Source organism: Lissotriton helveticus, chromosome 1_1, assembly GCF_964261635.1.
Source record: "Lissotriton helveticus chromosome 1_1, aLisHel1.1, whole genome shotgun sequence".
Classification (NCBI taxonomy): Eukaryota; Metazoa; Chordata; class Amphibia; order Caudata; family Salamandridae; genus Lissotriton; species Lissotriton helveticus.
The window spans coordinates 1,861,044,814-1,861,057,259 of NC_136057.1; the positions used below are offsets into that span (position 1 = coordinate 1,861,044,814).

Below are 12,446 nucleotides of genomic sequence, written 5' to 3' on the forward strand. Positions count from 1 at the left end.
TCAAAGTGATGCCCTTCGGCATGAAGAACGCACCCGCAACCTTCCAGAGACTCGTGAACCAGGTGCTGGCCGGACTAGAGGAGTACAGCGCCGCCTACCTCGATGACATTGCTGTGTACAGCCTTCACTGGGGTGAGCACCTGACCCACCTCTGGACGGTCCTGACGGCCCTTCGGCGGGCCGGACTCACCATCAAAGCCAGTAAGTGCCAGATAGGCCAAGGGTCCGTGACCTATCTGGGACACCAAGTGGGGAGCGGCCACGTGGCCCCCCTCCAACCAAAGATAGACGCCATCCGGGACTGGGAGCCCCCGGTCACCCAGACCGCCGTCCGAGCCTTCCTGGGGCTCACCGGATATTATTGGCGTTTTATAAAAGACTACGGGAGCATTGTGGGGCCCCTTACAGAACTAACCTCCAAGAGACTACCCAAGAAGGTGCACTGGACCCCTGCGTGCCAAACGGCCTTTGAAACTCTAAAGACTGCCATGTGCACCGCCCCTGTGCTCCAGGCCCCAGACTACAGCAGAGAGTTTGTAGTCCAAACCGACGCCTCGGAGCACGGCATCGGGGCGGTCCTGTCCCAAGTCAACCCCGAAGGAATCGACCAGCCGGTGGCCTTCATCAGCCGACGCCTGCTGGCGAGAGAGCAACGCTGGAGCACCATCGAGAGGGAAGCCTTCGCCGTGGTGTGGGCCCTCAAGAAGCTCCGGCCCTACCTCTTCGGCACCCACTTCCGGGTCCAGACCGACCACCAGCCCCTGCGTTGGTTGATGCAGATGCGGGGAGAAAACCCGAAGCTGCTACGCTGGTCCATCTCGCTGCAGGGAATGGATTTCACCGTGGAACATCGCCCCGGCAATGACCACGCCAATGCCGACGGCCTGTCCAGATTCTTCCGCCTTGGCGAGGAGAATCCCCAAGAGGATGGGTGACTCTCCCCTGCCTTCAGCTGGGGGGGACGCGTGTTGTACTCGGCCTCATGGCGTGGTCCTACCCCTCCCGCATGGCGGGCCCAGGACGATATCCGCCCTCCACCGGACCTCGGGCGGCCCCTTCGGCCCGATCCTGCATGCCCCAACACCACAGGGCCGGCTACCACCCCGGTCCTCCACCGCAGGCCTGCCCCCGCGTAGGCCCATCACGACCTAAGCACGAGGCCGTGCCCGACTCCATCTTGGGCCACCACGTCACAACCACGTGGCCTCGGCCCCGGCCCAGGCCCCAGCGAGGTCCCGACATCGAGGCACCAAGATCCACCCAGGTGGTCGAGTGGCCACTCGACAGATCCCGGAGGAAGAGGAGTTTCGATGGCCCTCCAGCCGTCCCCGGACGCCTGGTATCGATCGCCCTCCGGCCTCCCTGGGCGCTGGCTCCACCCCCCTGCTGGGTGTCTGGACACCTTCATCCCGGCCCCTCTGACCCCCAGGCGCGAGGGTCCGGACTTCAAAGACCTCCAGACCTATATCTGGGCCAGCCCTGGATTAGGTCTTCAGTTGTATCCTGGACTGGAAGCCCTGCTGACGCTGTCACGGCCGACACCAGACGAACTCATCCTCCCCGTAACCCGACGACCTTCTGAGAGCCTGCTGGCGCTGCCGCAGCCTACCTTGCTGAACTTTCCGAGAGCCTGCTGGCGCTGCCGCGGCCTACCTTGCTGAACTTTCCGAGAGCCTGCTGGCGCTGCCGCGGCCTACCTTGCTGAACTTTCCGAGAGCCTGCTGGCGCTGCCGCGGCCTACCTTGCTGAACCATCTGAGAGCCTGCTGGCGCTGCCGCGGCTTACCTTGCTGAACTTTCCGAGAGCCTGCTGGCGTTGCCGCGGCCTACCTTGCTGAACTTTCCGAGAGCCTTCTGGCGCTGCCGCGGCCTACCTTGCTGAACTTTCCGAGAGCCTGCTGGCGCTGCCGCGGCCTACCTTGCTGAACCATCTGAGAGCCTGCTGGCGCTGCCGCGGCTTACCTTGCTGAACTTTCCGAGAGCCTGCTGGCGCTGCCGCGGCCTACCTTGCTGAACTATCTGAGAGCCTGCTGGCACTGCCGCGGCCCAACTTGCTGAGACATCTACGAGCCTGCTGGCGCTGCCGCGGCCTACCGCACTGAACCATCCTGCAAGCCTGCTGGCGCTGCCGCGGCGCGACCTCTCGGAACCCCCCAGCTCGAGGATTGAGAGCTGTGCGTAGGGTATCCCTTCCTCCACCCAGAGTAAGACTGTCCCGCTACCTTACCCCCTTTTACGAGACTTTATCGATCCCTTGATCTGTTTGTACATACTGCCAAGAACCCGCAACCTTTTATTATCTATAAAAGCTTAAGAACTTGACCTCTTGTGTGGTGTCCATCTGTAGTGTTGTGATTACTCTGCTGTACGATCCTAGGAGAGGACCCTCATTCAGGAGGCCTCTCGGTAAACGCTCGGCTACTTCTCGACAGAGAGGTGGACCTAGGGGTGGTCAGTCAGACATCTTCTGCCTCCCCCGGGGGTTGCCTTTCTAACATACGTTTTATCCAGAACCTTTGAGGCCTGTGGTAGATATACATTGGCCAAAAAACGATGCCATTCCCATTTCACTGCACCACAACATCAGTAAAGACCACAGGGAGCAGGGCTGACCTCCAATATGCACCAAACCCCCATTATCTCAGAACCGACTGCTTACAGGAAGCTCTTCCCATCTCTTACTCCATACATTGTAAGGATGGGCAGGAATTCCACTTGGCACTCTGCCAAACTCCCCCAAGTTCACTGCATGGTAAAAGTTCTCCCATCACTACTTGAGTTTTGCTCAGGAACTATAAAAATAAAAATATTTTGTTTTGTTTGAATAATCAGTAAATTGCACTGTAGGCAGTTAACTAGATATCCGTCCAGTGTCTCCAAACTTCAACAAGGTGAGAAATTGTTGGCCCAGAGTTCTTTTCACATCACTCTTTCTAATTTTATTGGCCCGTCTTCTAGTTCCTCAGTGAGTTCTCCAGACACCATTTGTGTGAACAGGTGTTAATCACTGAGATGTTCTAACCTACTCTTCTCAACACAGGGTGACCATGGCGAGGCGAGTAGCAGTGATCGGAGCCGGCACCAGTGGCCTGAGCGCCATCAAGTGCTGCCTGGACGAGGTGCTGGAGCCCACCTGCTTCGAGAGGACCGAAGACATTGGCGGCCTCTGGAGGTTTAAGGTAGGTGTCCTTTGAGTTCAGTTAGCAGATATGTCCAACAAATATGAAGGAAGGCTGTAGCCATGACAGATTTTCAAGATATCCACTGAATATATCCCCTTTCTCCTAGCCTCTTCTGCCATTTTGGATTATTATGTGGGTCATAAACCAAATGTCCAAACCTGTGGTTACCCTGGCGCATTCACAGTTGCAGGAACTGCTTGGTTTCCTACTTCAGAGCCCTAGCTGGTTCCTCTGGTGGCCCATCCACCAAAGGGCTGCTAGCTTGTACACATCAGGATGTCGCCCTATTTAGGATTTCTCTTCTGAAGCCGATTTTTCCTGGCCAGGTATGCCGGACATGCAATTTTTCTCTTCCTCTGAATCCAGTGGATGTTGCCCAGTCACTTAAACAACCTGATATTAATTCTGATGTCCTTCCAAGTTTCTGTCTCACTTCGCAACCTCCCTGTTTCTCCAAACTCCTGAAGAAATCTGCCTACAATCAGCTGCAAGAAAATGGGGAAAAGGAATAGATGGTCCACGTTATGGACCTGATTATGAGCCTGGCGCTACACGGACTGCCAGACTCATGGTGGTGTGGTGGTGGCATTCTGTCCATGGCTGCACTGGTTGTTCGACCGCCCTATTATAATTAGGGCAGTCAGCCCGCCATTGCACTGCCTCAAATGTCAGGGATCAGAGATACCTGGCAGTTGTGTTGTAGTCTTGAGGCCAGAATATGCTTGGCCGGAACGCCGCAGTCCCACCAAACATACTACGTGTTTCCTCTCTGCCACGGGTTTCATGGCCTTTCCTACTGTGGAGAGGACACAAAAGAAAGGGACCCTATATGGCCCTCTGTTGCCTCAAGGCCATGTGGTTCATGCAGGTGCCCTCTGTGTGCATGTACCGCAGAACCTGCATGGCATGGACTGCACCAGTCCATACCGTGCAGGTACTGCATCGGGTGTTACCATTGCACCAAAGAACCGCCCGCCAGTCACAAAAAAAGCCATTATCTGGTGTGCGGTACACACAGGTTTGGCGGTGCAGGAGCGGGGCAGTCTCACTCCCATACTGCCAAACTCGTAATTAGGCCCTATGTGAGTAGGCTTTCAACAATGCATCTGAAAAACGAAAGTTATTGTAGTAGCATTTAATGAGCTAATAATTCAACCTAAGGATTGTATTGCTGGGGGTTTAATATTACTGGACCTTTCTGCTGCCTTTGACAAAGTTGACCACCAGAATTTGTAAAGCAGACTGAAAGATAACATTATCCTGGACATTTCACTAGCTTCAGGACCTGCTGAAATGAGGAATTACACGAAGAATTGCTAATTTCGTGCTTATTTCCCTGATAATGCCTCATTTTGAACTAGAGTTTTACCCTCATTTGGGGCCAAACATTTTGGCTACTTTTGGCAGAGGTTTCGAAGTGAAAGTTAATGGATTCGTGGTGTTCCCAGCCAGGGATCTCATAATTCCTATGGGGCTGGTAATGGCCTAAAATGCGATTTTTTTGTGTTGACTACTGCTGTGCCAAATATTTAGCTGCACTCAGGACACTTGGGCAAACGTGGCAACAGAAGTCTGTGACCACACTTTTGCTCTTCTTGATGATACATGATTACATTTCTCCAGCTTATGCATATCTTTCATGGGTTCTAGGACATGAGTGAATCATATTCAATGCCATGTTGCCTTGAGCACAGCTCAAAAAGGTTCTGTCCAAACACTTCAGGTGGTATGTTCTTGGACAGGTCCTTCAAGCAATTTTATCTTTCTATTCCTAAATTTTTACAGCTTACTACTGCTAGCTGGGCAACTATAGTGCCACTAAGCCCAATGGGCATATGTCTGATTCTTCATAATAGACAATAAATACAGATATAGACACGATCTGCAATTTTCTGTGAATTTATCTTATGTGAATATCCTTTAAATGTGGCATGAAACTCACTTTTCCACACCTAGGCAAGCAATTCCCTCTGCAGCGTAGACTAGGCTATTGGTTTTAAAAATGTGCAGTATTCCTCACTTGTGCAGCTCCTCACCATGTTCGTGGGGCCTACAGAAACAAAACAATCTTTGCATAGTCTATGGAGTTTTGCTGCTACGTAACAGGCTCTACGTTATTCAAAATTAGCGCCTGAAGGCTAGAAATGATTATTTGAGAATATTTTAGAATTAGCAGACAGGGTCTGAGGGTGGATATGAAGCCCTTCTAATAAGAGGAAAGAGGCTGTGGTGTCTATCAGGGTGGTGTTGAGGGTCTTGAGGGCAGCTTCATGTCTATGAAAGCTGGACAAGACAATATGAGGGCTACCCAAGGGTCTCTTGTGTCTTCAGAGATCAATCAAATGATACATTCTTGAGTGCTGGGGACAGTTTAAGGGTTTGTGTTGATGCCAAGATCTTGTAAGAGGTTAGAGTTCAGCAAAAATGGGTGTAAGCATCAGCAGGGCGGGTCTGAAGGGCTATGTGACGGCTGGCTGAGATGGCTTAGACCTTACTGGAGATCTCAGAGAATGGCTGAAGACTAGTGTATCATTGGTCGAGGTCTAGCATGGCTTTTAGTACCATTGCGTAAAGGTATTTAAAGGCTGGCTGAGGGGCTCTCAAGAACAGAAAAGCGTCTATGTAGCTGGTTGCTGTAATAAGAGTGCTGATTAAGAGCTCAAGAGTGACAGCTGACAATCTGTGATGACCAAATGAGGGCCCTCTTAACTGTGGGCTTAGGGTGAATTATTGAAAGCTGTGAAACTGATGGACAACAGATGCCTAGGAGGCCTGGTTGCCTAAATGGGGCCTCTGAGAAAAGTCATGGACAAAGAAGCTTGAGCAGAAGGCCTCTTCTCGTACATTACAAGCAAACCCTTCCCTCACCTCTCCTCACCCTCCCTCCTGCATAAACTGTTGGGGGCAGGAGGACCCCGGAGAAAAAATTCCCCTACCTTCTGTCCAGTGAACATTTTCAGGTACATTACCATAAGTACAAAGACTGAGTCCCTCAAAAGATGTCTGTGTACATTGGTGGGGTCAAGCCATCCGCACAAAAGGCTCCTGCGATCCTGTTTCGCTTTCTCCAGCCTGTGCATTATGTGTTCTGTCTGGGAGGGAAGCCTGAACTGCTGCTATTCTTGCTGTACTTGCTTTGTGTGTGAAGGAAGCTTGCATTGCTGCTAATACAGTTATATTTATTCTGTGCCTCAAGGAAAACTTGCGCTATTGCAGCCCATGCTATAGATGATCTCTGATTGTTATGGATGCTTGCACTGCCAGTGCTGCCTGAGTTGTATACACGGTTGGACATACTTTACATTTCATATACAAAGGGTGGGCCTGTAGATATACACCACTAAATCTCATGTTTGTTCCGCTATGTTAGAGTTTAACCCTAAACAAATATCCTTTACCCCTACCTATAATATCAATATCTCTAGCTGAGTATGCATCCAATATGGATATGTCTTAACCCGCCCCTTGTATCACAGAGTGAATCCATTAATTTTTTAAGGGGAGTATAACACTCTAAACGGCTTCTTAAGGGTAAGTTGCAATTGTTGAACTCCCAGAACTTGGGAATTTCTTGTCTTCTCCCATGAATGTATGCATTTCACCATACATTTTAAGAACCTCTGAGAAAGCTGGATATATGCTTGAGATGTCCAAATAAGTGTCACTTGGGATCTTCAACTGGGTTTCACTAAACTTAACTCTGGTATATGCTAAGCTTGGGTGGAGAACTGCGCAAAGTGACAAAAAACTGCCAAGTTATGCGGATTTTCATGAACAGCATATTGGGTTACCTCACGCGCTCGCACTAATTTTTTGTGCCAGGTGCTCGTCCCGTGCTGTAAAACCAAACCCACAGCATCTCGCACAATGGAACAGGGTGCTGCTTCTTTTTGCCACTTGAGTCGAAGTTCTTCTCGAGCAGCAGCTTCCTTAATGCAAATGGAAGGTTTCTCAATGCGAGCGGTGGCGACCATCCCTGCGACGGGCCGTGTTGAGAAATCTCGCAGGGAAGTGGCCTAGCGTTGGATTTTTCTCACTCACAATTGTCAACTTACCTTTGGAGAGCACGAGCAAGGAAAAAACTTTTCCGGAGCTCCACGAAAAACTCTGCAAACTCCGCGAATGGCGCGAGTTCACTGCCCAGGGTTACTATATGCCTCTATACTTATGCCACCATTCTGCCTATTATGGCGAAGGGTGGGAAATCATAGTTTGTTACTTCCGACCAATCTTGAAGGAAGGGGTTCACTGGTCTCTGGCTGATGCACTGTGGTAACTGATGGGAGAGACGAGAAGCAAAGATGTCTTTTCACATAGTCCCCAGCATCAGCTGTTGAAAGACCCTCGAGCTCAGCCTTCAATCACTAGCATATTAGATGTTTGTAGAGATACAGTCCACTATGGTGTTGTTTATCAGGGAAAATATTCCAGTGTCACTGCGATTTTCCTGTACAGTAAATGTGGCAAAAGTCTTTTGTCAGGTGTGCTAACATTCAGGATAGCATTCCCACCTAACGACTAATATATTGCACAGCAGAAGTCTTGTCCTTCTTGAGAACTGAGACCTCTCTCACTACTTTTTCCATCTGTCTGTGATTTTGTAAAAAGATTAAAAACAAATCAGTTTATTCAAATAGCAATATTTATCTAATTGTTATATGTTGTCTTAAAAGACAAATTTCAGAAAATGCACTGACAATATATCAAAAGGGAAAGACAGGAAATGTCCTTATATCTATAAAAGTAATTTGTGAAGTGATAATGTGCAGCAATGAGTGTTGGAAGTGCTTTATGATCAAGGCAAGTTTGTCTTGAGCAGGCTACATTGTAACCTGGATTTAAGATGAAGGAAAAAGTTTTAAAGGATAAAGATAGATTCAAATACTTCATTATATATTCCATTTTTTTTAACCAATTCAATATTTTTAGAGTTGGTAAGCAAAGGATTCAAGTGTACTTCTGTACCCCTGTTTAATGTTTTGTAGTCCTCTACTGGTGCCCTTTTTGGGAGAATAAGACTTGTTTCCGGCCCTACAGTCTGGTGTTGTGGTTCTTATCATGATGGGACATTAGTAGAGCCTGCATCATTAAGATTGGGATCTGGTGGAGCCTGGAAGCTTGAGAAATAAAAGGTCAATGGGAATGGGGAACAATATCTGTGCACTATGCAGACAGGCATAAGCAAGGGGAAAAATTGTCCCTCGCTTTCGTAAGTGCACAATAATGGGCCTCTTAACTGTAAAGTCATACTTCTTAAAAAAATATATTGTTACTGATTTGGCTCATCTTAAGTATTGCCGAAAGAAAAACCAAAGGCATAACATTTTCGCATCAACATTCATAAATTACAAACCATTAATGGGTTATCAATATTGCAACACGTCTGTAGCAGTATTGATAAAATTGAAGGTAGGCTGTTTGATTATAATCGAGAAATCTTGGTAACGCTTGACATTGAGGCGTTGTACACCAACATCCCCCAATGTCAAGCGTTACAGTCAGGGGCAGCACTCCTGAGCAGATCCCCCGGCAACAGACCAGATGCCTTCATTTTAGAATGCTTGGAGATAATTCTCATGAACAATTATTTTGACTTTAATGGGCTGGTATACCAACAGATCAAGGGCACCAGCATGGGGGCTTCCTGTGCGCCGAGCATAGCGAATATCTATATGGGTGAATGGGAATTGAAGAATATTTTCAACGAAGCAGCTCCTTTCTTTGAATATGTTAGTACATTAAAGCGCTTCATCAATGATATATTCTTTGTTTGGAGAGGTGACAATGATACTCTACAGGAATATATCTCCTGGCTCAATGCCAGTGATAGTAATTTGAAGTTCACAGCCAAATATAGTCCCGTAGAAGTTGAATTTTTAGACATAGTGATCCATGGTCTAGATGAAAGGCTACACGTGAGTTTGTTTAGAAAACCAACAGCGAAGAATACCATCCTCCAACACCAAAGTTTCCATCCCTCATGCCAAAAGGATATTCCTTTTGGGTCATTCTTGCGTGTGCGCCATAATTGTACTAACATGAATGACTTTCACATACATGGGGATGCATTGAAAAAACGTCTCCTAGCCCAAGGCTACCCTCATCGATTGGTAAAGACAGCCTTCAAAAGGACTAAATACTACAATCGGGACGCTCTACTACAGGGCAACACTCGTGCTCCACGAGAACAAATAGTAAGTGTTATTAACCATTCCCAGCTAAACTACAAAATTAAGAACATTGTAACCAAACACTGGAACATTCTAAATGTACATGAGGAGGAGGAACAACTAAAACCTCCCCTGGTAGCTTATAGGAGATATAAAACCTCTGTGACATGCTAGTACATACAAGAGAAGAAACCTGCAATTCCCACCATCAGACCCCCCCGTATTAGGGACCAACAGACGTGGCTCCTACCATGCCTGCGACACAGCCATGTGTCAGGAGCTCCCTGACATATAAAAGTAAAAACATCAAACTTAGAGATCTAAGTAATTGTAGGAGACAAAACATCATATACTTTTTCTTGTGTCCATGCTAACTAGCCTATATTGGAGAAGCAGGTCGTGAATTCCGCATTAGATACAGCGAGCATAAATTGGCCATTCGTACAAAAAAAACTCACAGTGTGGCCGACCACACTGGGAACAGCACTGACACCCACGGACCACGCATGCAACCTAGGATTCATCCTGAACTCCTCCCTCTCCATGTCGAAGCTAGTCAAGGCCATCTCCTCGCCTGCTACAACACCCTCCGCATGCTCCGCAGGATCTGCAAATGGATCCCGACCGAAACCGGAAGAACGGTGACCCAAGCCCTCGTCAGCAGCAGACTGGACTATGGCAATGCAGTCTACGCAGGAATCCCTGCCAAACCCCTACGACGACTACAACGCATCCAATACGCCTCCACCTGACTGATACTCAACATCCCTCGTCGCAGCCACATCACCCCCCCCACCTGAGACACCTGCACTGGCTCCCCATCAACAAGAGGATCACCTTCAAGCTCCTCCCCCGCGCACACAAAGCACTCCACAACACCGGACCAGCCTACCTGAACAGCAGACTTAGCTTCTACACCCCAACCCGCCAGCTCCGCTCCGCCAGCCTCGCCCTCGCAGCCGTCCCCCGTATCCAATGAACAACCTCCGTTGGCAGATCCTTCTCCTTCCTCGCTGCCAAGGCCTGGAACACCCTCCCTACCCACCTGTGACAGGCCCAAGACCTGCTCACCTTCAGAAGACTCCTCAAGACCTGGCTCTTCGAGCAGTAGCAGCACCCCCACCCCTCAGTGCATTGAGACCCTCACGGGTAAATAGTGCGCTTTACAAGTGACTGATTGATTGACAGCTCCTATTGTTTCACACTGTCCAGAAATGAATCATGTGGAAAATGACCTGAGATGGTGCATCCTTGAGAAGGTCAAACCACAGGCAGGATTGCCTGTTGAAGTGGTTCAGAGAAGAAGGGAAAACATCTGGATTTTTACCCTTATTAGTGTCAAGGAGGGTTTGAATGAGGAAATCATTAGGAATGTTACAAACTACCATTAATTACCCCATGCATTGCATCTAAAAAGAGTGGTCTAAATGTAATCTGTATACAGCCCATATTTGTTTCATCATTCACTCTAACTAAGCCATTTGGAGTACCTCTGGGAAAGATTTCATGCTATTTGTCACTAGTTCACGGAATGGAACAGGAAGTAAAGGCTTCTTGTTGATTTTCCAATGCTTGTCGGAAACAACACAACTAGTACATTTGTCTATAAAAAGAGCAACTTGTTTGTCTAAGCCTGGCCACCAGTAAATATCCTTTATTCTTTTGCAGGTTGCAGAAATACCTAAATGGCCTACTTGGCCAATATTGATGATCTTCTCTCTCAGTAAAATGGGAGGTACAAACAAACTATTCCTTACGCAAATTCCATTTTCAAAAGATAATTCTCCACTAGGTTGTGCAAGTTGCTTCACATCATTACTCAAATTTTTATTAGTAGGCCACTTACTTTTAATGAAAACCTCCACTTTGTCTAGAGTTTCATCAAGTGCCCTGGCTGATGCATGTTCATCTTGTGAGATGCTGCTATGACACATGGAAACAGCATTTATGAGACCAGCCACACAATCTTTATGGATATCGTTTTCACCTTCGCTGCAATCAGGTAGAGGAATACGGGAAAGACAATCAGCTAGGGTGTTTTTATCTCTTTGAATATATTTTACAATGAGGTTGTATTCTTGTAATTTGGAAAGCAATCTAGCTAGTCTTGCTGAGGACGTACCCAGACCATTACCAGACAATAATGAGACTAAGGGTTTGTGGTCAGTAAAAATCTCACACTGAGTACCCCAAATATATGTTTTGAATTTCTGAACTCCCCAGCCAATGGAAAGAGCCTCCTGTTCAATTGTGCTGTAATTGCATTCAGTAGGGGTTAGAGCAAGGAAGGCAAAAGCGATAGTATTTTCTTTGCCATCAACCAATTATCCAAAGACTGCTCCAAGGCCCTTTTTGCTAGCATCTACAGAAACGAAAAAACTGGCATTGGAGACAAACCGTTGTAACGCAGGAGCATTGATAACCAATAATTTGATTTTCTCAAATGCATCACACAGAGTATCATTCCATTCAAATTGTATACCTTTTATGAATAGACTTCTAAGTGGTTGAACTAATTGTGCATACCCAGGTACGAATCTGGCATGGTATTCGCAGAGTCCTAGGAACGAACGTAAAGAATCTTTGTCATAAGGAGGAGGAGCATTGCGTATGGCTTCTACATTGCAAAATTTGGGTTTAATACCTTTGCTCGAGATGGTGTGACCCAGATATTCAGCCTTGTTAACAAGTAATTTACACTTATTGGCTTTTACTGTCATACCTTTGTTTTGTAAAATTTTGAGTACTTTGCTAAGTATTTGTACATTTTCCTCTTTTGTCTCTGTGTGGATTAAGATATCATCTTGAAATGCCTGCACTTGGAAAAAATCACAAAATAGACTATCCATAAGTTTTTGAAAGACACTCGTGGCTGAGGCGAGGCCGACAGGAAGTTTTAAATATTTAAAAACCCCAAAAGGCATTACAAAAGCGGTAAGTGCTTGACAGTTTGGGGAAAGTTGAATCTGGTGGTAGGCAGAATGTAAGTCTTTAGTGGAAAAAACTTTGAGTTCCCAAGGTTGGCGAGTATTTCATGTATGAGGGGTAAAGGATGGCAGTCAACAAGGATGTTTTGATTTAGAGATCGTAAATCC

At 47.4% G+C, this 12,446-nt stretch overlaps 1 protein-coding gene across 1 annotated transcript in view; it reads left to right on the forward strand.

The window, feature by feature from the left end:
* The window catches only part of LOC144754063 (flavin-containing monooxygenase 5-like), a 435,529-nt gene that overhangs the window by 41,527 nt on the left and 381,556 nt on the right, over positions 1 to 12,446 (forward strand). Inside the window, exon 2 of the mRNA XM_078641585.1 lies at positions 3,040 to 3,178. Coding sequence (XP_078497711.1) covers positions 3,047 to 3,178 — 132 coding nt within the window. The 5' untranslated portion in view covers positions 3,040 to 3,046. The remainder of the gene's footprint in view (positions 1 to 3,039; positions 3,179 to 12,446) is intronic.